Genomic DNA, 27,159 nt, shown 5'->3' on the forward strand with positions numbered 1-27,159 from the left:
AGAGGAAGGGAAATAACCAAACCTGTCCAAAGGCCAGAGGAGGCAGGTGCTGCCCTGCGGCCGTTTGCTGCCTGGACAGGAGGGGGCCGGAGGGGAGGAGGGGGGCAGAAGAGGGACTGCTGTGCTGTCCTATGAGACTGCAGCGCCCTTTGGACCGGGACCAGGACTCTGAGACTGGAACAGAGAGAAGACACAAGTGAGTCCGGTACAGAGGCAGCGGAGCAGCGACGACTTCACATCACAAACAAGAACACACCAGAGATTTAAAAAAAACAGGCAAAGTGACTTTAGACAGAACTCAGATCCTTTTTTGAGCATTTGAACCACTGCAAAATGTATTATTTCAATATCTTATATGTGCAACCTGTTCACAATTAATATATTATTGCAATTTTTCCTTGTGTTTCTATTGTTGTTTACTTGTTTAGTCCTGATGCTTCTTATCATTACAATGATACTCTGCATAAAATGAAGCTGTGAATGTGGCTGAAATGAAAACATCTGAGGAGACTGTGATGGGCACTGGCGAGTTTCAGGTATGATGTCAGAGCTTATGCAATTAGATATTACCTTAACATTTAAAAGGTTAAAGAGTTACAAACCTAACAAATAGAGGTTTTACATGTTGAGGTGCAGCTCGGTTTCAACCACTAATGACAATATTCAACTACACACTGGCCACAGAACAGTAAAGCACCACTTTCTACTGCTGAACCGTGCCACACCCTCTGGGTAACAGTCTGTGTGGACTTTAAATGACGTCCAAGAGGAATGTTGATTCAGCATTTTATAGCCACAGTGTAACTGCTGTCATTAAAAGATCAGAGCTGTCGGTCACGACTCAACAGTTGTGAATCTCCTATAAAACTCTGCACTGAGACAATAACATCCATAAAGTTGAGGAAGAAGGACACAGAGTTTGTTGGCACTCAAAACAGACGCCTGAGACGCAAAGTTGATCCCTGGACTCTGATCTGAGTCAGTTTGAAATTCACAAGACCATTAACAACAAATTAAAGTCTGGGGAGTCCAGATGAAGTGAAACTGATCTCAGGTCAGTGCCTGAGGGCAACTTTTGCTGTGTGGCAAGAACCGGTGGAGAAAACATGACCTCTGACCTAATACCCAATGAAATGCATCCACCTTTCCCCCCCAACCACTAAAACCACATGGTTACTATCCTGTTGTGAAGAAAACCTTCCCCTGCTTCCTCTACTGTAAGAAAAAAAAAGGCCAATGAAATAACAAGAAAATAAACACTGGATTATTTCTAACACTGCTTCCAAGAAGAAGAGCTTCCATCATTTTAGTTTGTTTTGTACAATATTAAAATTCAAAAACTCACTGAGGTTTTACCAGAAGGTGAGAAATTAAAAATGTAATAGTAACTTTTTATGGTTAACATAACTCAATAAAGTTCTGAGGAATGAACACAGCTGCTCTGCTGGCCAGAGATTTTTCACTTTCTTCTTTAGACATCTTCCTCGTGGTTTTGGTGGAGGGAAAGCATTGAAAGAATAATCACAGGAGATGTGAGGGTTCCCTGCTGTGGATGCATCTCTGAGGTATTAGACTGCAGAGGCCAGTTCTCTGCTTGTGTCTCATGATCACCTGTTACAACCTCTATCACCCACTAGGGGGCAGTAAGGCCCTACTGCTTCCCTATGACCTGCAGAGCAGACACCACCAAAGCAGAGGTGACCACAGGACAAGGAGCAAGAGGAGGCACATTTGTGGAAAATCAATTATCTTGGTGTTAGTATCCAAATACAACACACTCCTTAAAGATTTGTCTGCTCAATATTATAAATAAAAGCTTTTAAGTATGAGCACAAACATTTGTTGTTAAAATATATATATATATTTCCACTGACCCGTTCTCAGGACACGCTGCTCTGTTCCATAAGTGTTGTTGTTCTGCACTCTCATTGGTGGAACCACCATTGTCCGGACATGGTGGGGAGTCCTGCCGTGCACTGCAGGCGCAGGCAGCGGTGCCACCATGGAAGTCACAGCCGGGCGGGTGATGTGGTTGCCATTATCCAGGTAACGGTAGTGGCTGTTTCCACGTGGGGAGATGGATGTGTCGGACGTGGGGGAACCTTCCACTGTGTCACAGCCACTCTCATGGCCGTCGTCCTCAGACATGCTGAGAAGAAAAACAAACAATGAGCTGGAGTTGAACTGGAGTTTAAGAATCTCTGTTATTTGGAGACGAGATCACGCGTCCACAGACCTGTTGGGTCTCTTGCAGGGAGACACAGAGGGGCTGGAGTGAAGAGAGTTGGAGTTGTAGGAGTTGGTGCTCAGGCTGCTGTCAGGGCTGCTCAGAGAACACACCCTCTCCATGGACACACTGGTGTTTCTGCAGGCCTCACACGCACACTCCTCTTTGCACCTACAGACAGAGACGAGCGGGTTAGAGTTTCTAAGGCCTCCTTCAAACCTGGTTATTCACATCCGGTCTGAGCGATCTGATCTCCAGTGCACAGCTCTGAGAGACACTTGAGATACCATCACTCTGACCACTTTCTCAGAAGCGGTCTGTCTGAGCTTTATTGTTTCCTGCATCACATGTGAGGAACCGCCCACTCAGCTGATCCTCTTCTGCAGGTTCATAAGAAACCAAACTATTTTTACACTTCTCAGTGTTTCACATGCATCGATTTTTTTTTTGTGGCCACTGACTTGATATCAACACAGACAGACAAATGTAGGTTTTCTTTTTTTATCTTTCAAATGTGTAAAATCTTTTTTTTTAATTCTGACATAGAATCACGAAGCTCTTGCTTGTGCCTCTCACACCAACATGATTTGATATTTTAAATGTATCTGTAGATTTCTTCGTAAGAGTTATATCAGGTGTGGAAGGATAAACTTAGAGCTGTCCCTGTGTGATCAGATTCCTCAGGGCAGATGTGAATAGAAAAGATCTCAAGGCTCAAACAAAGTTAAAGATGAGTACTTGATTGCTGCAGACACTTCCTGTTACAAAGGCTCATGCAGCTGCTGAAAACTAACAGGTACTGATCATAATCAACATACATTGTCTTTGATGTAACTCACCCTCTCAGGCACCTCTGTGGGTCTTCATCCTCCTCCTCTCCGTCAGTCAGCTCACTGCGGATGCTGACCACGCTGTGCACCGGACTCGGCGTGTCGCCCATCAGCACAGCCACGTCTCTCTGCTGTTGACTGGACAGGTCCAGCTGTCTGTTGCCGTTCGGCACCACCTCTCTGAAGCAGCTCACTTCCTCCTCGGCATCCTCTTCCTCCTCGTCGGTGTTCTGAACCTCCACTTTCCTGGTCTCCACCCGAGGCGGCGCTCTCTGAGGCTGCCCTCTCCCTGCGTGTCTAACAACATCAGCCATCTTGGAGGTCCGACACACTGCCATGTGGATGTTATTGTGGTGGGACAGGTTCCTATTAACACAGCAGTTTTCATGTTAGCTGTAATTAAAATGGAAGAGCAGTTTAAAGACATGACTAAGATGCAGAATCTCACCGGTTGTGACTGTGTCTGTTCCTCTTACTGGCCGGCTGGGGCCACACAACATGAGCTATGCCGATGTTGATTGGCTGATGGGCAGAGAGAGCTGTCATCTGATTGGTCAGGAGAGGCTGTTGAATCACTGAAGTGTAGTGGTTGCCGTGGGGACGCATTTTCCTGCAAGACAAAAATAACACACTTTTATACTTGGAGCAAAAAAACAGCATCAACTCTGGGCCCATTTTACACCAGGCTCCCTTGTGGTCACCGATTTGAATGCAACACAAACATTTCATTCTCCATTCAAATGTATAAATAAAGAAATGCCCAGACTTGAAGTCTGCATGGCTGAGTCTGGTGACTCACCCCCAGTCGCTGATCCTCTGATGGCCGGCTGTGGCGTCGTTGGTTAAGGAGGAAGGAGGTGGTGGAGGCGGGTGAGAAGGAGGAGGACCCACGGGAGTCATCTGCTGCCAGGCTGCTGGGACCAGGAGCTGCTGCCCCCGGCTGGACCAGGCCTGCTGCCGGGACAGGGGAGGAAAATCAGAGATGGTGTGTGATCATCTACCGAGCCACATGAGTATGAGCTCCATTAGCTCTCGTGGATCTGGGCCTGACACCCGGGGTCAGAGGTTAAGTTCAAGAGTCTAAATCCTGCTCAGGGACACATCACCCTAAGACCAGGACTGTGTGCTGCAGGTAGAACTTAATGAAATACAGAATATTTTGCTCTACAGGGTTACAAGTTCAATCAAATTTTAGATATATGTCCAGGACAACAGATTTGAAGCTGTACCAGAGTCCAAGATTTACTTACTTACTTCCCCATAGTTAAAGATAAGGTGAAGTATCATCAACACATCTAAGACCTAGTACATAACATAATACACAGAAACCCTGGATTAATTGTTTACTTCGAAGTTCCACAGTCACTGCACATCAATTCCTATTTGTCTTACCTGAGCTATTACACCAGGCCTCACTGGTAGGGGCTGCATGGGAGGGGCCTGAGTTACCATGGGAACAGAATACCCTGCTTGTTGATTAAGGTTACCTTTAAAAAAGAAAAGCATAAAGAACCAATAAGTTATTCATAAATTGATATGCATCTTTGGTGAAGCTACAATAACCATAGTGATTTAAAATGTGAGATGTTTGGCAGCAGGCTGGATACCTTGCATGGGGGGGGGGCACAGGAGAAGGGCAGGTGGGAACGAGTCGCTGCAGCCAAACTGACCGTTCCCAGTTGTCAGGGCGATCCCTGGATGCATCACCGAGGGACCCGACTGGGTTAACGCCTGAATTCGATAAGTAAAAGAGCAGAGGGAGCCAGTGGCAGGGCGAGATGAGGTTGGAAGCAGAAAAGAGAAATAAATGGGAAAGGAGAAACGTCAGGAGAGGAAAAGAAAAGCACAAACATGGCAGTTGAGCACAAACACGATTATTTTCGAGGGTGCTGAGTTGCTGATGATTCTCTCGTTGGGGCAACGTTATAGAAACAGTTCACACAAAACATTGCGTAACCAAGGACTTGACATATTTATAGGTATTTATTTATGTTCTCTGTTCTGAGAAAAATGAAGTGACACCAAGACACAATGTGTAGTAGCATAATTCAATTAACACAGCCATGCTGGATGAAAGGCTCAATGTCCCTGATAGGAGTTTAAAAAAAGAACTGACGGTGGCGTCTTGGTAACACAGATATAAAAGATTACCGAGGCACTGGCTAAAATTGAGGTAAAGTATACGCTCTCCCAGCTCCGGTGTCTGACCTGAGGGTGGACTGGTATGTTGCTGTAGCCCAGTGGGAGGCCAGAGGAGCCGGCGGGCACCACAGGAGGTCTGGAGAAATGAATGGTGTTCTGGTTGAGAGCGTCAAAGACCGCATTGGTTGGGCCGCTGTGGCACATGTCCATGATGCGGAAAGACGACTGCACACTGGAGGAAGACAGAGGAGTTGGCATCGAGTGAGGAGGGACATTTCTATGATTTGTTAAAACTCAATTTTGCCCAAACGTCCTAAATGAAAGTGTTTTCATTCATTAGGCACAAAGAGGGTGTTGATATCGTTATGACTTCTGCTTTATGTAACTCCAAGCATCACGTTTTGCCTTGTAATAACAAATTCTGTGATTAGGTCTTGAGATTCTTTAAGTTGCTTTCATTTTACTGCAGTTATTTCAACTCTATACATGTGTGTTACAGCTATGAGACCCTTACTGGTTAGTATGTGGGTAATCCAGCAGATGAGTCATCGTGAGGAAGGGGTGATTGAGAACAGCGGTGGGAACAGTCCTGTTCTCGGCATCTATCAGCAGCATGCTCTTCAGCAGGGACACAAACTCCCTCCGGTCCGCCTTGTCCGCCTGCATGTCACAGTTGTCAGGACTCAGCACCAGGTTCACCTGAGGGATGGAAGCACAGCGGGGGAGAACACGCTGCTTATGAGAACCACACAGGAACACATGATCCACTGATATTTTAAATACAAGGTTTTCAGTGGACGTCATTATAAGGACATTAATTTGTATTTGTTTGAATTTGAGTTTTCAAAATGGCACTGATAACCGTAGCACTGAACATGAAGTGGTTGTACTCACATGTGCTACGTCGTCCAGGCAGCTGAAGATGTACTTCCTGGCCTCTTTGGATTTTAGTCCCGTCTCTTTCTCGTGCTGTTCTGTCGTCTGAAAGGAGAACAGAGGTATTAGGTTGAAGAATTTCAAGTATGTTGTTGGAGTGTGGACATTCATGGAGGAATAAAAGGTAAAATTATCAGAACAAATAAACAGAGGAAGTCTGAAATGAACTATTGGGCTCACATCCATTTGTTATTCATTTGGAATGAGCTTGACAGGTAGTCTAAGCACAGTGTCACACTCCCCCGAGGTTTCTTCAGGGTGTGAAGGCTTTGTCCTGTTTTGCAAATCTCACGCAGCTGTTTCCCCATCGAGAACGTTCTGCTACTCTAAGCTTTCTTCTGCCGGCATTAATGCCATGCAACAAGTACATCGTGTGCTCTTTTCAGTTCCAAGCTCGTTGCATGTCCCCATCACTACGATGTGCGGTTGGCAGCAGGATGTGCGCATTGTGTCTGCACGTTTGTGTGATTTGTGTGCGATTTGTGTGCATGTACTTTGAGTCTCCAGGAGGCGTAGGGAGAGTCCGACTCTTTGGAGAAGAAGCGAGACGTCTTGGTCCCCTTGTTGAGCAGCTGCTCGGCAGGCAGGCCCTGAGTCTGAGAGATGTACCGGATCTGGAGACAGGAAACACAGGGGAAAGGGTGGAGGAAGGGACGGGGGGGTTATTAGCAAACTCAGTTATTATGGGACGAAACAACAGAGGAATGAGGAGGTGGAGACAGAAAACACAGGACAACCACATGGCTGAAAACAAGATCATTGACTTGGATGTAATTCAATAAATGTTACCCAATTACTGAATCTACGGTCTTTAGTTCAGCTGACGCAGTCCAGACATTTACATTATCGAGCTTTACGTCAACGGCTTGTTAGCGTCCAGGTGCATTCATTTAGTTTTTAAAGCTGATCAGTGTCTTCAGGTTTCAGCCCAGTTCAGACCACGAGGCTGTTTAAGAACATGAAGCTGCCTTCACTGAATATTATATACATTATATTCTAAAATAGATATAAATCATGTCCTGCCTCGTTCATTATATTATCTACCCCATGTCAACATGTGTTCGATGTTAATCAGGGAGACCTGGAGTTTGTCCACCAGCTCTGAGTCGTCTGTTATCTAACACAACACGTGAAACGTCTGCACTTTAACCTTTACTGCTCTTCCAAACTGACACGGTTGTAAACGCCTCACAGGCTCAAGGCATCGGCAGCGAAGAAGCCAAACACCAGAGTGACAGCCGGGGAACCAGAGGTCACCCACAGAGGTCACCCACAGTTATCAGCAGATTCTGACATGTTTAATGAACTGGAGACCATCACGGGATGAGATCGCACCAGCAGCTGAGGCTCTCAACAGGTTGAGAACACAGTAATTATTAAATTATTACATGAGTGCATAGTATTATTACATAACTCCCTAGTCATGACCTTATTGTTACACCAATATTCAATAATCATGGATTGAACACACCCTTCTGTCTTCATACATCTCTTTCACAGCAGCCATTTGACAGGAAACTGTAGATAAACATGTGATCACATTCATGAAGACAACAGAACCTTCATTCATGTGATTAGTGACACTTTTGTTTACCGACAGTTTCATGTCAAAAAGATCCACTTTGTGACAGAATCTGTCCACAGACACACAAACAAACACCGGGTTCAGTAGGAAAATCAGCTCAGTCCTGCTTCCTGCTGAGTTAAATGTCTACAGATCACATTTTGCTACCACACACACACACACACACCAGTACCAGCATCACTGTCACATCTGGTAATAGATTATATTCATAATGAAATAACTTCTAACTCGTGTTGCTGAGGAGAGTGTCCTCACTGGGTGTGGACGAAGACACTGAGGAGTAAATGTGTGCTTGACCCGAGACGAGTTTCCTCAGAGTCTTGTGTCTTCAATTTATTGAGAGGCCCGACCCGTAATTTAAATCTCATGTCTACAGCAGCTGCATCACACCAGTGAAGACACACACAGAAAATCCAGATGTTCACATGCACAGTTTGGAAGGAAATCAAGATGTTGAAAATAACATGTATTAAATCAGCTTCACAGCATCACAGAACAGCAAGAAACACACAAACACACACACACACACAAAAGGGACTTAGTTGTTTTAACCAATATAACTGTTATAAATAAATGATATAACTATAACATTTCGAAACATGTAAACATAAACAAGTTCTTTCTCATTTCAAGGTTTACGGCCCATCCTGCAGTTTGACTTGCAAGTAGGGTTGCAAAGGGGTGGAAAGTTTCCGGTAAATTTCCGGAAACTTTCCGGAAACTTTCCACGGGAATATTAAGCACGGGAATTTGGGGAATTTTGAAAAAAAAAAAAAAAACTATGCAAATTAAACGCTGAGCAATAAAAACATCATTCAAAACTCTATTTTAAAGATGGATGGAATGCAGCATTCTTCCATCACATGCACAGATAACTCCCAGCATCCTTCACTCTACAGCAGGGCTACTGAGGCCTGCTGTAGAGTGAAGGACTAGTCAGGTAAGTTTCCATGATATTACTGGGAAAATATATTATCATGCTGATTGAGGATTGTTCATCTGTTCATCTAGCCTATTTCCATTATAATTTATCCATCAATTGTAAAATATTTTTTCAGACTATTCCAATTGTTTGGCTAACTATTTATATCTCTGGCATTGCATGAGTGTTTTTTTACAAACTTTTTTCTCATCTTATTCTACAGAACAATGCCACGTGCACTCTCTCATGTGTGGAGACATTTCACCCACTCCAATGTAGAAGGAAAGGCTGTGTACATTTGCAAACATGCGCAAAGACCTATGTTAAGAATCACACAACGATGCAGAAGCATATAGTCAAGTGCCCAAAGTTTCCTCAGGGCTCAAATCAGCCTATGACAAAACAAAATGTTGATATTTATGTCTGTATATGACAAGGTAAATACAGTTAATATAAATTACCCACAACATTTCCAGTTTATTCCTGTTGATTCCCGTTAATTCCCGTATATTCCCATGGAAAGTTTCCAACTTTGAAAATTCCCAGAATTTTGCAACCCTACTTGCAAGCTCTTAAAAACAACTATAACTATCTATCTTCTTTTGAAGTGAGCCATCTGTAATAATTTCCAGTTATGTGCTGGATTTTCCAGGAATTCACTGGATTCTCTGCTCCCTCTTGATTACCACTCTCGGAATAATACTCCAGAAACTCTGTGATCAATGAAATACCACAGTTTTTACAGCATGTGAGATCCGCACATGCACGAATACAGCCCAGAACAAACACATTGACAGGCCAGAACCTGCTGATGGTGCACTGAAAGCTCACCAGTGTGTGTGTGTGTGTGTGTGTGAGCGCACATGTCTACCATCAGGCTTATGTTTATAAATACATTTTGCTGTGTAGAGTGGAACTGCAGTGAGCCTTGGCACGGCACTGCATGCTTTTGGGGGATCAATGTGTACGCGGGAGTGTGCGAGTGTGTGTGTCTGTGTGTGTCCATTGATACAACAGAGCTGTCACTGCTCAGCAGGGCTCTATCCGTCACAATCTCTGAGCGATGATTGTTGAAACTGCTTGCTGCTGCTGGACGCACGAGTGACAAGTTGCCAAAAAACCTTCCAAAAACAAATGCAAGCAGAGGATTTAAACCAGGCTTCACCAAACAGGTTTAATCTGGAATGGCACTCGGAGCGCAAGGTCTAAAAGTTCCCTTCAATTCAATCAGGCTGCACCAAATTGCACAAAAACATATGTGCGAGTCGTCTAAATGTGCCTGATTTTTTTTCATTAAGAACCATGAATTATTCACTTGGGAATTGATGAAAATTTCAAACAAATCTCATATTTTGAGAGCACAGGAGTTACTTCTTGGCCCATGCTCCAAGTGTCTAGAAAATCCCTCGAGTAGTTTTTGTGTAATCGCACACAAAATGGACAAAGGGCAAAATCATAACCTCCTTGGTGGAGGTGAAAAATGTTAAATGTCCAGGAATGTTTGGTAGTATTGTGTATTTTGGGAGTTCAAACATTTAAAATGGCAAAGATGGCCAAAGAGGTTTGGAGAGAAATGTCTCGTCTCCCATGAAAGGTCAAAAACAATCTTTTCCCTACATGCCTGCAGGATGGTGTTACAATACCAGGATGTCAATGTTTTTTCATTTGTCCAAATTTCTGAACTCGTAAATTAAAAACATGAGTCTGTTCCTTCACAGAGCAGCCTAGAGTAATAATCCTGGGCTGGTCTGTGAATGTGTGGCGAGTCTTTTCTCATGCTCCCTCTCCCTCGCCGGGGGACTCCAGCTCGAGTCCCAGCCGCGGAGTTCAACCCACACAACCCTGTGGGAAGATAATCACACATCGCCAAGAGCAATTTCCTGATTCACTCTGCCCAGATGAATATTAGCTGGATTTCACGCTGGATTTGTTGACCTCGGTCATACAGCAACTGAGAGATCAGGAGGAGCATCAACAAATAAAGGATTAACTAGACAGTATGAATGAACCGAGTTACACTGGGATAACACAGACCCTAGAATTTTCATTTGTCGTTTTTCCCTGGGAATAACTCCTGGATTTAAGAAATCAGGAATACTCAGATGAATGATATTTGTGTGTGTTAAATGTGGAGCAGCTAAATCAGATTTAAGGGGACTGTTGGGCCTTGGCAGGGCCGGGCGATCCCTGAGTGCCATTCTTGTTTATTTTGTCCTCTGTAGCGCCTCTCCCTCAGCGAGGTGATAAATCTCCTTCCCTCTCTTCCAGTGACAGCGTGTTCTCCTATTTTTGTGCGGACCAGTTTGAGTTATAGACCTTTCGGAGCGAGGATATTTTAGGGACAGTGACACCGATCCTCACAACTTCAGGGGGCTGTATGAGGATTACAACTTGGCTTAAAGGTCCAGATGAGGGTAAACGTTGGGATAAGGCATTTAAGACAGCGGGGGGGGGTGCATGTGTGAGCTTCTTTGTGAGTATGTGTGAGAGGAATGTTACCTGGTCATACTCCAGCGATCCGGGGTAGAGAGGCCAACCCAAGAAGAGCTCGGCTATCACACAGCCCAGTGACCACATGTCGATGGCCTCGCAGAACGGCAGGCCCAAAATAATCTCCGGAGCCCTGCAGGGAGAAAAGAGAGAAAAGGTTACGTCTGGAGTTCGTCACCTTGTGTGATCGAAACCCAGTCACGTGGTCACAGCCCAGCGGACAACATGACTGGTCAACCATATCAAAATCAATACTGGGAGTGAGTCCCGGTATAAAAGAAATGCTGTTACAACCCCACAATTATCTGTATCGAAAGTTTAAGCTAAATATTTAGTATTTCTGGCAATTTTTATGCAACGCAACATCACAACATTAGTCAACAGCACCTTTCTCAACAGAAGTAAGAATTTATTGCAAATATGTTGTGTTTGCCAAACATTATGTTTCTGTTTTTCCTGTTACTCGAGTTTACACTGAAAAGAATGTCTGTTTTGGAAGGCATTCATCTTGTTTAATTTCAAGAATGTAATCATTGTCTAACACATGACTGTCTTGTTTACGGTAGCGACTGTGCCATAATTTTGAAAAATTACAGAATGCCTCAAAGTTCCACTCATCTCAGCAAACGTTTCATACTTTATCGCACCCTATTCCACCTCTTTAATAATAATAATTTGATTTAAAAGAAATTCACGAATTAGCGAATCACAGCTCATGACTGTTTCGGTGACAGAATCGATGATCTCATCAACAACACGTTACTCTGGGAACTCAAAGTGAACATTAAACCCATATGACGTGCGCACAGTGTTCCAGCAACAAGCAAATCTCTTTCAAAGAAGGGACTTTGCTGTTCTAATGGAGACTGGTAATCTTACAGCAGCATTGTGAGGCCGCACTTGAAAACAATGGGCTATTAGACCTGGACCCAGCAGCTGAGCAACAGGGCTGCAAATAGCAACCGCCGCTGTGACGACCACGAGGGAAATGACTGTTGCCAAGCAACAGCCGGACACAAGACCATAATGTGACAGTCTTACAGGTGATAAATGGGACCGTCGCTCAACGAGCTGCGTGTTTAGGACTGTGAGCGAATGTGTGATTCTTTATGTGCAGATGTCAAGTCAATCACTTTTACAGTACAGGCTGTCCTCTCCGCCCTCGCTGGCCCCCAGGAGGAAATTTCACTTTGACATTTCCTATTGCTCCGTCAAGAAGAAGAAGTCAAGTTATGCAACAGCAAAAAAAAAAGAAAAACAGAAAGCGCCTTGGGGGAAAAGGACGGCCTCAAATATTTACAGAACGATTCTGCAGAATGGAGACACCGATGATTCTGGTTTTCCTGGTTTTAAGTGCTACCGATCACCACAGATTGTTTTGCCCCCGAGAGGAAAATGTCAGACCAAACAATAACTTAGACGGGAAGGAAAAGAAAAAGCAATTGACACACCATTAGAAAGAGTTAAGCAAGGACATGGGGCATTTGAGACACATTTCAATTATTTATCGAAGGAAAATAACACAAGATATGATTCATTTGTTCAATTTAAGAGAAAAGAAAACATCAATACAATAACTAAAGTAAACAATGAACACAGTGGCATTGCACATGTAAACAGCCGTCGGCTCCACTTAACTCTCGCTGCGCAAACTTGAACTTAAGCCAAAAACTAAGCAAAACAAATTAGGCAACTGCCCAAGATTACAGAAACCTAAAAACAATGTAATGAAGCTGAGGAAACAGACGGGAAGGTTCTGGTTTTAACTGGTATTTAGGCCTGTTCATTTTGACCGAGCTACATCTTCAAAATATATAAAATATATCTAAAAGCTGCAAAAGTCTACTAAATAATTAAGATTAAAACAGGGTGGCACTTTAAATTAGCGTTTATTAGTCCTTATAAAGAAGTTATTTACATCGAGTTCTGCATGACAACATTCATCAAGCATTAGAACTCAGTTTTTTCTCTATAACCTTCTTTTTACCATTAATTGACAGAAAGTAAGGAAGATATTTGTTTGATTAAAACTATTAATTTACTTTTAATCATCAAAATCACTAAATTAAATGTTTATTACTCAGAAAGTTCCTTTTTCTAAAGTGAGGTGTTTTTCTAATATGAAGTTTTACCTAAAAGGATTTTAACTCCCTACTTGTTTTAGCTTTAGCACATTTCTCCAAGAGATGAGCGTAAACTGCAGTTGACGAACATTGTTTTCCAACCTTCATTGTTACCAGATTTTCATTGTTGTGTATTTGTGTGTGTGTGTATGGTTGACCCTGTAACTTGCTACGAGCCAGGTTTCCTTTGAAAGAGAGGTTGTTAACCTCAGTGAGATTATTCTGGATAAATAAATGAATCTATAATCTCCACAAGGGTAAAGCTGTCCATAATAGACCTATGGCAAAAATAAACATTGTTGTGGGAAATGGGGATTAAAGGGGACAAAAATAAATGTGTTAAAAATAAAAGCTGTGCCCAGCGACACTGCCCGACTCATCAAAGCTGCAGCGATGGCCCCAGCCTTCCAGAGCTAACAGCTCATCACATAGCACACAACTAACCCCCCCGCAGGCGCACACACACACACCCACAGGTGTTTGGCATCCCGTCCAGGTTCCAGAACTAACCAGGCACACTAGAGAGCAGCAGACTGTAAGGCAACACACACACACACACACACAGCGCTGCAACAGAAACTACTCAGACAGTGTGGAAGTGTCTTTCTGTTGCCGTGAGTGACGTTAAACACGACGAGACAGGACTCATCGTGTTTTTACACATGTATGCAAAGCTAATCCGCGATGATCATATATCATAAACATCCATTGGCACTAATAAGGCTCGGTGCTGGAACAACAGATCCAGTTACAGGAGAATATGAATGTGCAGCAAGCAGCAGGGACTGAGGCTGTTTTCAAACTTGCTTCGTTTGATCGGGACTTGTTAATAATTATTAATAAGGAGAGAGAGAGAGGACAAATGAAAAACACAATTAAGTCGATAAGAAGTAAATAAAGGTTGAATCAAGGAAGATGTTTCCACAAATAAACAGTCTAATATGAGGAATCAGGTATTATTTCTACTGCACTGAATTCCGAGTCCTAGTAGCAGCTCTCGCCACTCACATCCCAAACTAGCACTGACAACATTAAATACACAAACACAGCACATACACAAACATCTGTTCCACTGTTTTACTTCCCAAAAGTGTCCAGTTGTGTTGATATTCACGTTCTAGTCCTGTTTTTTTTTTTAAACTGTGCTGACAGAGTGAGTCTGCTCAGGGTCAGACTTTGCTGTTCCTTCTTTTTACACAAAACGTGAACAACGTGTTCTTACTCCCAGCGACCAGATGCTGGCGTAAGACAACACCTACTGTATGTGAAATCACACCTACAGTACAGGAAGGAGGCCTGACGCAGCCTGATCGAATCCTTCCACCTGATCTGCTAAGCTGAATTATTCACATAGCCCAGTGCTCCACTTTCATTGTGGGAGGCGGCTTTGCGTCACCGGCCCCCACAGGACGGAACTGTCACCTCACCCGGCCCTGCTGTGTCACGCTACCATGGCAACAACACACCACAGCATGACGAGCATTCCATCCTTTCTGCCGGAGCCGTCCACAGAGTTTCTGTTCATATACAACTTCATGTTATTTTAGATATAAAAACAAAACAAGTGCAGATGACTAAGTAAGCGAGAATTCAGCTTTAGTTTCGCACCTGGATGAAATACTTTTTATTTATAGACTGATAAGGTCCGTTCAAGGCCAATTACAAATCCAAATAGGTTGTTGAACAAAATAAATGTTTCCAGACAAACTACTTGGCCTTTTGCAGAGCACATATCTCCATCTGGTCCCCACAGTCCCCTTAAAGTCAATCAAGCCTCATCCCTAAGCCAACAGAACAACGCCCTGTCTGACAGTTGTGTATATGCACCAAATCCCTGGTGTTTGTTGAGAAATATTTCGAGAACTATTAAAAAATATATAAATAAACTTTTGATTCTACTCCTGACTCAACATTATCTCAGCTACTCAGCCGCAGTTAAGAACTGGTTTTGTCCCAGTTGTCCCATCGTTCCACCAAGTTTTGTGGAAATCCTTTCTGCTCATAAACAAACCAACACACATAAGGGACAGGTATTACCTTAAACACTTATTTAAAAGAAATCAACAGAAGATAACGATTTCTGACAGTAACACACATGACTAATTTAAATCAATAATTTACTTAAAGACACTTCAAAGTGTAAAGAGGTGGCTCTGGGAATCAAAACACCAGCCTGCATTAACTGGACATGCAAATAAGTGAGTCAGCAACAACCCAGTGAGTCAGAGACGTGACTGCATCCACATGCAAACACAAATTCAAACCAACGTCAGTGATGACTCACTTAAAAAATGATTACTACTGACAAAAAATCCAAATCTATATATAGTTTATCTAGTTCTGCAAACTTTATACTGACACAGAAACAACACTAAGCAATTAAATCTAGATTAAATCAGCCGCCTGGGAAATTAACTCACTGGGCATTTTGGTTAAGAAAGAATCACTCACACTGCATTTGTTTACAAAACTTATAAATAATAAGCCTAATATCCTCATGGCATTGATTGTTTGTGTTGACATGACTGCAACAGATTCCTCAACTGATCACGATGTTTACATGAGTTGCTAATACAATATTCCATTTATATCGCTGTTTACATGTGGCAGAGTTTGATCCTGACACACGTCAGCATCACGTCCACTAGGGATGGGCATAATTAATCGACGATCGATTAATTGATCATTAAGAATTTCGTCGACGAAATTATGTTGCGTTCACTGCCAACAATGCGAAGCTATACGTCTCCATGAGCGCATGAGGAGTCCACTGCTCTTCTTCAAGTAGGAGGACGGGATATCCGAGTTGCCTGAACGCAGCACAGTGACGATGTTAGCAGCTGTAGGAAGCATCCCGGCGCTATACTCTACAAGCCCAGCTGAAAGACCAGCAGCTAGCCGCTGAGAACTAGCTGGATTTGACGGTTCTCGACCTCTCAGCCCGGTTGTTGCCACGTCATCAATCCCGGAACCCCTCACCCAGACCCGGGTCTGTACGGGTTCCCTTCCCTGTAGATTGAGGGTCCGTGTGCGGACCATAGACTGTAGGTGCGGACATGAAGCCGAGCTCCGCAGCTAGCCTCCGGAGCTAGCGGAGGCTAGCTCCAAAGCTAGCCCCTTCGGACCCGGACAAAGCCGGGTCTGGTGGAGGGGTTCCGGGAGTGAGAACGTGACAACAACCGGACTGAGAGGTCGAGAACCGTCAGATCGAGCTAGCTCTCAGCGGCTAGCTGCTCTCTCAGCGGGGCTGAAGAGTACAGCAGCGTTTATTTTCAAGTGTAACCATTGAACGGATCCCGTTTAACTGCCACAAGAGTTGTTCATGTTGTAATAAAGACCTCAATGAGGAAACGCGCTGTGTTTTTTCTATTTTCACTGCATTTTAACAGCCTATAAATAGTGAATTTTTATATAAAAATATTAATGATTAATCGAAAATTCGTCATTAACTCTCCCGACGATCGATTAAGACAATTTAATCGAATGCCCATCCCTAACGTCCACTACGACACACATCCAATCTCTTAGTTGTGTTAATTTCAGGTACATTGGTATCCCTGTAAACATCTTGTGTTGTCAGTGTTTGTTATATGCTTTAATTATTTTAAGGCTCAGTCTGTTTTATGTTCGTCTCTCATCTCAGAATCAGAAGTATTTTATTGCCAGGTACGTTCACACATACAAGGAATTTGCTCTGGATTATTGGTGCATACAATGAACATAGAAACATAAAAACGCAATAAATACAACATACGTAGGAGAGCAATAAAAAGTGGGAAACCAGTATATATTTCTGATAACTTCAAATAGAGACCCATATGTTGTGTTGCTCACCAACGTTCCTGTGCTGCAAAACAAAACATTCACCTGCATCAACAAACACTGAGAACTCCCAATGTTGCCTAGTGTTGGTCTGTGTACTAAAACAAGGTCAGCTCCTCCTCATGTGGGCGTGACAAGTAAAAACCTGTATTTATAATATCATTTAAATCTCAAATTGTACCTTTATGTGACTTTTTTTTGTTTTGAACATACATTTAACTGACATTTGCACCAAAGCCACAACTCTGGCAATGCCACCGACTATGCTGTATGGAAAATCCAGGGAAAACCCCAGAGCTGCAAAAAGAAAAAGAAATCTCCTCCTCCCCAAACTGTGGTGAGGCCTGCATTTCTGAGCAGTTTCACTATGGTAACAATACAGTGCAGCCATTATGCAATTTGAGCTCTGGAGATGAGGAGACACTATGTCCTGCAAACCACTCTCCTGATAACCTTCTGTTCAAACAAATTGCCACACACACACACATGTAAAGCTCTGGGACCTGAAGTTGCATCTGTACATGATGTACCATTTGTAAATTTTGCTATTAGCATTTCTTTTAATCATTTGCATTGCCCTGTATAGTATTAAATGTCTTCCTGCCCAGATATCAATTACCGGTGCAACTAGCTGTTGTGTTTTCCTTTTAATTAAACTTCAATTAAACTAAAGTATAATCCTTGTGTGTGTTTGAGGCGACTTCTCCCTATGAACACAAATGTTTACCTAACCCAGCACATGTCCGGGCCCACCGATGCTCACGGACCTATTAAGCTACAAATGCGTAAGTAATACCAGCTGACGTCACGGGCAAAACCAACTCCCACACAAACAAACACACAGTGGAAAGGGAGATAAGATGGGAAACAAATACAGAGAAGATGCTCACAGGAGCTGGTGAGTTGTCACAAAATATCAAGTTATGAAGTTACAATGTCTTTGAATCCACTTTCAACTCGAAGGCCTTCAATTGTTTGGGGAAAGTAAAACTGGCCCCAGAGAGTTTTGTGAAGTTTCCAACCTCCATTATATATCACCAGCGGAGCTCACATCTGAATTGAAAGTATTGTGAAGCACGTTCTGGTACACGGTGTAACGTACATGAAGGATCCAGCCTTAGCAGCTACACACACACACACACACACACAGACACACACAGAAAGCAACACACAGGAGCACACCCAGAAACACACAGGAATGTCTGAATGTTTTTTCCTGGATCTAAATGTGGATTTTCACATACCACATTCTTCACTGGCCTTCTATGTCCTGAGTGACCTTCCTGAAATTTAGTGCTCGACCCTTTATCAGCGCTATGATCTCAGCGATGTCGACACGGACTCAAAAGACAAATATCACACACACACACACACACACACACACTTAAGCAAAAATGAACGCACATCCGTACACACTTAACCGGGTCAACTGAGAGCAGAGTTCGTCTTATGCAACAGCTTCAGCTCTGGTGGCAGTTTATTGCTAAAGTAGAGACATTGCATCCAGGGTTAATCGGAAACACTGGATGTAGACAATGGGTATAAACCTCGCCGGTGGCTTTGTGTCTCCTGAGCCTCTTCCTCCACTTCCTGTCTGTTACATTTGTCAAAATTCCCTTAGGGACGACAAATAACCTTCGAACTAGCAACTGACCTTTTGACAAAGACCTGGATCTTGCTTTCACATTGCAGATATTCGTCTATTTCAAGTGAAGGGAAGTTTTCTTTGCGGGAAATTGGCGCTATAGTGACCTAGATCCCTCTCCACAATAAAACCTTACACCAAACCAAGATGATTGAAACTTCATGACTGGTTTAACCCATTTAGATTTGCGTGCTTCTCCCTTTAGAGCCGGATGAGATCAATGCGTGTTTTATACGATGTGATCTTTATAACTTTGGAAAGCAAAGCAAAGGCCATGATTTATAATGAAAGCCAAATGTTTAACCCATCAAATATTTTGTATTTCATATCTAGCTGCTGAGAAGTAACATGCAATGTTCTATCAAAACCAGAAGAATGATGATGATGATAGGTACCTGACCATTCTTTAGAGCTGACACTGGCTTTCAGGTGCACTGATTATATAAATCTAACAAATTTTCTTTCCAAGATAAGACATTGAAAGTTGCACAATAGTTTTTTCTTCTGCTAAAGAAATTACAATTGGGCGGCTGTGGCTGAGGGTTAGAGTGGTCGTCCTCCAACCTGAAGGTCGGCGGTTCGATCCCCAGTCTGAACCATCTGCATGCCGAAGTGTCCTTGGGCAAGATGCTGAACCCTGAACGGCCCACCATAGAATAACAAAGTGCTGCAAGTAGATGCACTGTATGAATGTGTGTGTGAATGGGTGAATGTGAAACTGTACTGTAAAGCGCTTTGAGTGGTCATCATCAAGACTAGAAAAGCGCTATATAAATACAAATTACCATTTACAATTAACATAAGCGATCCTGCAGAGAGTGAAGAGGTGGGTGTGTGCAGTGCGTGAGTTGCTCACATACACAGCAACTCCACAGCATTTTTCATAGATTGCACAATGTTTGAAGAATAGGTAATAGTTAACCCAACCGGATCAACCAACTTGCTGCAACTTGCAAGTAAGAATAAAAGGCGCGTTGTCCTGTAGTAAATACTTTGCTTTGGAAACGACCTTGGATGTCATGAAATGTGTCACCCGCCGCTGACTTCCTGTGCCCACAAATATTTGCAATATCTTTATAACCTTGGCTGCATTTCAAAAAGCAGGTTCTCTTTCTAATGCTTGCCAAAGACACGTACCGAACTTTTCATTACACTGTTCCTCATATTCACATCTCAGTTCCTCAGAATGTTATGCAAGACCGGCAGAGCTTTGGGCGTGACGCTGAACACGGATCAGACACATAAGCTTTCTGAGCTTCGCCCGAAAATGCATATGTGCATAAAAGAATGAAGCAACCAGGCAAAGAGAAAGACAGCAGGTGAAGGGGACAAGGGCGGGGGGTTATGGTTCGGTGTGTGTGTGCCGCTGCCAGGCTGGCATCGAGTGCACAGGTTAGCACTTCACATTACATAAGAACAGACTAAGCCCTGTGGGAAACACACAATGCCCCTGGGACCGCTGGCTGTGTCGGCATCATGATGACAAACGACTCGACATTTCACCTCCGGACATCTGATCTTCCTTAAAAACATACCCTGCTAATCTCCCTTCTGAACATTTTGTTCTACTGAAACCAGCCGGGTTTCTACTGAGGAGAGCAGCTTTGACTTTCATTCTACTTTCTCTCACACTCTCAACACTGTGACTCTCTGGTACTGCTTTCAACTGTTTCAAGAGAATGAGAGAAGTCAAATATATAACTTTTTGGACGATATAAAAACATCTTAAAGAATAATGGCGCCTCCGGAGATTTGAGTTGAGGCGAAGGGGCTCACCTGTAGTATCTGGACTGCAGGTACGTGGAGCACACAGCCTTGGACACGTGGCTGGCTGAGCCGAAGTCGATGACCTTTACTCTGTAAGGTTGCCTGGTGGGATCCACTAACATGATGTTCTCTGGCTTCAGGTCAGCGTGGATCAAACCCAGAGACTTCAGCTTCTTTAAGGCTGTTGCCACCTGCAGAAAATGACATCAATAAATACACAATATGAGCAAGTGTGCTTGATTGAAAACACGAGTGTTGTATCTGAGTCTGACTGCAGCCAGTGGTTGTTTACCTGCTGCAGAATAGGCCGGATGATTTTGAGCGGCAGCGGGCTGAACTTGTTCTGTTTGAGGAAGTCGTAGAGATTCTGCTCCAGCATCTCAAACACCAGGCAGGTGTGGCTGCGGTGCTGAAAGCACTCCAGAGCACGCACCACGTTATGCTCATCTGCATTCTCGTTACTCAACCGGGCCAGGATCTCCACCTGGGGATTCGGAAACACAGAGGGGGATTAAAAAGGGATAGTTCAGAGCATCAAGTGTAAAAAAAGTACAGAAAAAACTGTTTTGTTGGACCTGGAAACATCAAATGCTGTCTCCCTCATAAATGAAAATAAATTCAGTGTTTCTGTTGTGCTGCCAAAACAAAACCACCAAAGAATCTAGGGCACCGTTGCCAAACTTTACAGTAAACCCACAATTTTAACTATAACAATGTTACATCAGCACAGCAAAACCTCACAGACTCTTACCTCAATCTGTCCCTGACGTGCATAGGATGGATGGTTCTTCAGTATTTTTATAGCCACCACTTCGTTGGTTCCCCTCTTCCAGCCCTTCACCACCTGACCGAAGGTGCCACGTCCGAGAAACTCCAACACCTCGTAGCTGTTCTTCAAGGAGCACAGGACCTCGTGCTGGACTAGCTGATAGTCCCCGTCTCCGGATCCGGTCCTGGTCACTGTCGCTCCTGCCACCGCCTCGGTACCAGCGTTAGGCTTCACCTCGGCCTTGTTTAGCCCGATTCCCATGTCTGTCTCTCCATCCACCTTGCTGTGTTGGGGAGGCATCGTGCCTTTGCCCCCTACTCTGACGGTGTCTCCATTATTCCCAGTGCTGGTTTGCAACATGGCCACAGTGGGAGGAAGTGAAGGTAGAGCAGATACCTCCTCCACTATCTGCATCGTTCCGGTGCAGCTGTTCTCCCGCGGTTGTTCTCCACTTACACCTGCCTTGTATTGTTCACATCCCTGGGCAGTGTCTACAAGACTAACATACCCCCCTCTGGTTCGTACTCTCCTGTTTCTGCCCGCTTCCTCCTCTGCTCTGATACACCCCCTCCTCAGTAGCCCACAATCCAGACCTACTCCTGCTGAGGGAGTTCCACCACTGTCCCCCCGAGGCCTCACTTCCTGTGGGCCTCTGGTATGGATCCCAGCCGGACCTGCTCCTTGTCTCTCGAAACTCTCCTCTCTTTGTAATCCCGTCCACTCCTCTCGTGCTTCGGGCTGTGCTCCCCTGGGTCGTCTTCCTGAATCAACACCGGCTGCGGACGGGAGAACGTTGTTGGGATAGGCAATTCCGTAGTTGACCCCTATCACGTAGGTCTTGGGTGGGGGTCTGTGCTGAAAGGTTCTGCTGGTGTTGTTAGGGCGGTGGGCTTCGCCTGTGTCTCTGCTGGTAGCACTTCTGCTGGTTCCTAAGGCACTTGTATGAGCGGAGTGCAGGTGTGGTGGGTAAACCAAGACTTGTGAGGCCATGCCTAGAAACAAGAGATTGAAAAAAACAACACAAACAATTAAGTAAAGCACACCGCAAAGCTGACACCTTTTATGAGGTGTTTACACTTAAGTAGTTTTTTTTCCCCATGTACTTCTGTGTGAGGCACTTTGAAACCTTATTTAAATAATTGCTATGCAAATAAAGTTAGTATTACATACTAAACATGCTAAGCAGGCTGACGCTAACGTGTAAATGTTAAAATGAGACTGGAAATAAACTTCTACACACGGAGAAACCGCGTGTTTGTGCAACGTTACAGCCTCGATAAAAGAACCGCAGCCGAAGTGAATATATATATATCTAAGCCATCGAGTCACCCTGACTGGAAAGAGGAACTGGTTATCTGCAATGGGAGCTGGGGGAAGCCCGTGGCACTGCGGGCCTGTCCCGGCACGCTACACTGGAGGGTCAGTTTCACACAAAGTAGAACAGCAAAGCAAGCAGGACCTCAGGGGGAAATGATACACCACGAGGCATGAGGAGTGTCCTGTAACTCTGACTTTATATATAGATGCGTCTTTTACACGGAAATAACTGTCGATGGACGTTTCCTCTCTTGTTTTTTATTAACCAAACACTTTCATATCGTTAATGTCACTTCATGTCATTGACACCAAGCAGCATATCCTCTTTTCTGACGTGCTTTGAACACAATGATCCAAACAAGGAAAGTGTAAACCCTGCTGGCTGCTGCGTGATGACTGGGCATGAAATAACCCGTTACAGCCTGTGCAAAGTTCAACTGTTCTCATGCTGTGAACACGCAGAGATTAAATCGTCCGAGGCTCATTTGACTCTGCTGCTACATTTGATGAGATAGTCATGAAATTCACTTTCTACAGAAGAAAGTGGAATTTATTGCTGTAATCTGTAAACTCGACCTTGTGTTTACATCTATTTTTAGGAGGTGTCGGATTCTAATTTGTGCTTTATTTAATGTAAATGTTGTTTAAATGTGGCACAGACCTGAGCTTTAAATGTTTTAACTCGATGTGGTCTGTCACTGCTCACAGATTTTACACCACAAATTGTTTTAGGTGTATTTTTTAAAGGAACATTCCTTTCCTAGCAGCGAGTCATGACCCTGTGACAACAGGCAGAAAACAGGCAGAGGCAAAACCTCTCAGCCCCAGCTTCCTGAATATTCCTCCCTGGGTTTTACGTTCCGAGTCAGATTAATCCAGATTTAAGGCTTCCTCACACCCACGGAAGTTTCCACCCCTAACTTCTGTTGAACAGAGAGCGAGTGTCTTCCTCAGCAGTCGAGCTGTCACATACAGGCTCAGACAGGCCGAGGGGTGTGCCTCAGCGTCAACATTACAATAAAACACGCTGCACTGTTCATGACTAGCAGGACTGGGGATTTACAACAGATCACAATCTCTGTTATGACCCAGACGGTTCTTTTGAACAAGGGGGAAATTCTGGCTATGATAGAATATTGGTTTTAAACTTAGTGGGAACAAGGTGCAAAACTAATCTGGCGACTACTGTATGAACTGGTAAATAAATAAAACAGCAATTTCAATCAATCAATCAATCAAGTTTTATTTGTATAGCCCACATTCACAAATAACAATTCGTCTCATGGGGCTTTAACATTGTGTGACATCCTCTGTCCTTAACCCTCAACAAGAGTAAGGAAAAACTACTAAAAACCCTTTTCACAGGTAAAAATATGTAGAAACCTCAGAGAGAGCCACATGTGAGGGATCCCTCTCTCAGGACGGACAGAAGTGCAATAGATGTCAGGTGTAAGAAAACATCATCAGGATTTTTAGCAGCATCCATGAGGCTAAACATTTTTCAATACTATGTGTCAGGCAGTCCCGCTGCAATCACAGTCTCTGGCCAGATTTGGAGGCTGGAATTAAAATAAAGCCACGAGTGAAGTTTGGTGTTGGCAGAAACGACTTTCTTCCGTTGATATCCACAGCCGAGAGCCTGACGGATATATTTAACAACTTGATGATGCAACTCACAAAAATTGTAAGTGCAAATTAGCAGATCCATCAGCACCATATGGCCGGTGTGATCTGGTTCCTGCGTGTGCCTGCCTGCCAAGGTGCCGAACCCGGCGCTCTCTTTAAAGGGCTGCTTGCACAGACACAGCTGTGAGGCCTCCTGCTCCGTCGCCTCACCCGGCCAAACCCCCGGCTCCTGATATCTCACAGGGCAACGAGATCCAAGCCTGAAATGGAGAGTCATGACAAGGTGTGTGTGATCGTGTGTGTGCTTGTGTGTGTGTGCGTGTGTGTGTTCGTCTTTCTATGGTTACGAGGGCCAATTTTAGACCAATGCCTTCATTGTGAGGACATTTTGCTCCTGACAAATCCAAAGGGCTGTTTGGGGGTTTAAAGGGATAGTTCACCCAAAAAAATAAAACTCACTCATTATCTATTCACCTCTGTGTTGACGTGTTTGAGTCCACAAAGCACTTTCAGGGGTAAACCATTACAATTAGATTACAAACTGGACTGAGAGCAGCAGACATTTAGGCTAAAAACGTGGGAGTAAATTATCCCATTTTGAGTTTGATGACACCTCAGCAGTTTTCTGTGTTTTTTTAAAGTTTGGATAAGTGCTCACCATTTACTGCAATTCTATATTGGGCTTGTCTGCATCACTATTTAGTTCAGAGACTCCACAAGTGTTCTGTGGACTCAAACACTTCATACGTTAAGATAATGAGTTAATTTAAGACTTGGTTTTAGGGTTAGAATCAGTTTTAGCTTAGGCATTGAAGTTGTGATGGTTAAATGGTTATGCATTATGCCATAATGTGAGTCCTCACAACTATAATGTGTGTGTGTCTCTGTGGTGTGTTTCACCGTTGAACCAGAATGCCAGCTGTACACACAACTTGTTACTAATCAATCTAGGAGACAGTTAACATATGGGAGTGGTGGCGTGTGTGTGTCTGTGTGTGTGTGTGTGTGTGTCTGTGTGTGTTTGGGGGAAGGGCAACTGCTGCCTAGACACCTGTTGAATCTCATGTAAGTGACAGGCAGCAGAATAATGCCTGTGCTTCACTATCCCTGTTTAAATGGTCATAATAAACAATAAACAATGCAATTATACTTATTGTGGCGAGTTGGTCGTTTTCTACAAAGCCTTTAAATTAAATACACGTCCGTAGATTTCCCCCACGTAGCATTTTACAATCTGAGAAAAATGCCAAAAGCTAAAAAAAAGTTAGTTAAATCAAATAAAAACAGCAACAGACCCTCGAATCGAACTATTTCGTTAGCGTTAGCAAGAAGTTGGCTAGCTCAACAGTTAGCTCAAACTAAGCTAGCTCCGAGCGAAGTGCTCCGGGCGTCGAGCTGGTGGAACCCGGAGAGAACACCAGTAGAACCGGGGATCCTGGGACTGGGAGTCGGGCACTGGGAGTCTCACCTTCAGTAGAACCAGTGGATGTCACCCAGCGAGTGGAGGAACAGACGCACCACCGACAGACCCAGTGCTGCTGCTGCTGCTGCCATCTTGTTGTTCAACGACCAGGAGGCACCGAGCGACTTCTCTCTGCTCATCTGAAGCCCCGGAAAAACAAGTCCAGCCACGGGGGGGGGGGATCAGCGGCTCCAGCCCCGGCCCATGGTCCTCTCCACGTCCGCCCCTGGGGTTCAGCTGACGTGGCCCCGGCGTCTAGTCGACTAGACGAGGCTCGGTGTTTCTAAACTTTACCATCGCAGCGTCCTCTCCGTCTCTCTCTCTCTCTCTCTCTCTCTCTCTCTCTCTCTCTCTCACTCAGATACTGGATGCTAATGCTAACTGCAGCTGCTGCTCCTGGGTGTTAGCTTGTTGCTTCCCCGCATGTGTGGAATGTGAGAGAGAGAGAGAGAGAGAGAGAGGGGAGGGGAGAGAGAGAGAGAGAGAGAGAGAGGGAGACATAGAGAGAGAGAGCGAGAGAGGAGGGAGAGAGAGAGAGGAGGGAGAGAGAGAGAGGGGAGGGGGGGAGAGAGGGGAGGGAGGGAAGGTGACAGAGAGAGAGAGAGAGAGAGAGAGGAGGGGGTAAGGTGAGAGAGAGAGAGGGGAGGGGGGAGAGAGAGGAGGGAGAGATGGAGAGAGAGAAAGAGGAGGGAGGGAAGGTGAGAGAGAGAGAGAAGGGGAGAGAGAGAGAGAGAGAGAGAGGTAGAGAGAGCGAGAGAGAGAGGGGGGGCAGGGATGGGGGAGGAGAGAGAGACAGGAGGGAGGGAGGGGACAGAGAGAGAGAGGAGGGAGGCAGGGATAGAGAGAGAGGGGGAGAGACAGAGAGAGAGACAGAACGGGAGGAGAGAGAGGGAGGGAAAGAGAGAGAGAGAGAGGAGGGAGGGAGGGATGGAGAGAGAGAGAAAGAGCGAGAGAGAGAGACAGAAGGGGAGGAGAGAGAGGGAGAGGGAGGAGAGAGAGAGAGAGGGAGGGAAAGAGAGAGAGAGGAGGGGGGAGAGAGAGAGAGCCGTAATAACTTCATTTATAAACACTCAAAGAAGGAAGTAGAATAAACATCAACAAACACAATAATAAAATGTCATCCACGCAAACAAGTTACACTTCCTCTAAATTAGTGTAAAGTTTAATAAATAAGTTTTACTCACTTTGTCCTCCTTTGAAATTGGTCTTCTCTTTTTAACTCTTCATCTTTATTACTGAATAGAATAGAATAAAAAGTGTCCCATTAGGGAGTGATTATGTGTTATGCCCCAAAATATTTGATTTACTTACTTAATTATTAAAGTAATTAATTATTCCTACCAATATACGTGATAGTCACGTGGGTTTACGTTTCATGAGCGAGATCAGTAGATGACAGCAGGTGGAACGTTTGGCCCGGGAGCAGTTGCACCCCGTACTGTCTCTTTGGGGGGACACTTCTGCCCACATGCCCGCTGCCATCATAGATATGGCCA

The 27,159-nt window shown here is 44.3% G+C and overlaps 1 protein-coding gene across 2 annotated transcripts in view; it reads right to left on the reverse strand.

The window, feature by feature from the left end:
- Positions 1-26,066, reverse strand: part of LOC133008875 (homeodomain-interacting protein kinase 3-like) — a 31,521-nt gene extending 5,455 nt beyond the window's left edge. The window contains exons 1-17 of one of the 2 annotated variants that reach the window (XM_061076237.1): positions 25,670-26,066; positions 21,241-22,250; positions 20,782-20,973; positions 20,499-20,680; positions 11,142-11,265; positions 6,630-6,749; positions 6,094-6,180; positions 5,714-5,898; positions 5,266-5,431; positions 4,665-4,788; positions 4,450-4,544; positions 3,857-4,008; positions 3,506-3,667; positions 3,067-3,423; positions 2,237-2,398; positions 1,875-2,149; positions 23-174 (exon numbers count right to left, since the gene is read on the reverse strand). In XM_061076237.1, coding sequence (XP_060932220.1) covers positions 23-174; positions 1,875-2,149; positions 2,237-2,398; positions 3,067-3,423; positions 3,506-3,667; positions 3,857-4,008; positions 4,450-4,544; positions 4,665-4,788; positions 5,266-5,431; positions 5,714-5,898; positions 6,094-6,180; positions 6,630-6,749; positions 11,142-11,265; positions 20,499-20,680; positions 20,782-20,973; positions 21,241-22,248 — 3,543 coding nt within the window. In that variant the 5' untranslated portion in view covers positions 22,249-22,250; positions 25,670-26,066. Of the gene's footprint in view, positions 1-22; positions 175-1,874; positions 2,150-2,236; positions 2,399-3,066; positions 3,424-3,505; positions 3,668-3,856; positions 4,012-4,449; positions 4,545-4,664; positions 4,789-5,265; positions 5,432-5,713; positions 5,899-6,093; positions 6,181-6,629; positions 6,750-11,141; positions 11,266-20,498; positions 20,681-20,781; positions 20,974-21,240; positions 22,251-25,669 lie in introns of both variants that reach the window. The other variant, XM_061076236.1, reaches the window with a different exon arrangement.
- Between the last annotated feature and the right edge of the window lie 1,093 nt (positions 26,067-27,159).

This window comes from Limanda limanda, chromosome 8 (assembly GCF_963576545.1).
Source record: "Limanda limanda chromosome 8, fLimLim1.1, whole genome shotgun sequence".
NCBI lineage: Eukaryota > Metazoa > Chordata > Actinopteri > Pleuronectiformes > Pleuronectidae > Limanda > Limanda limanda.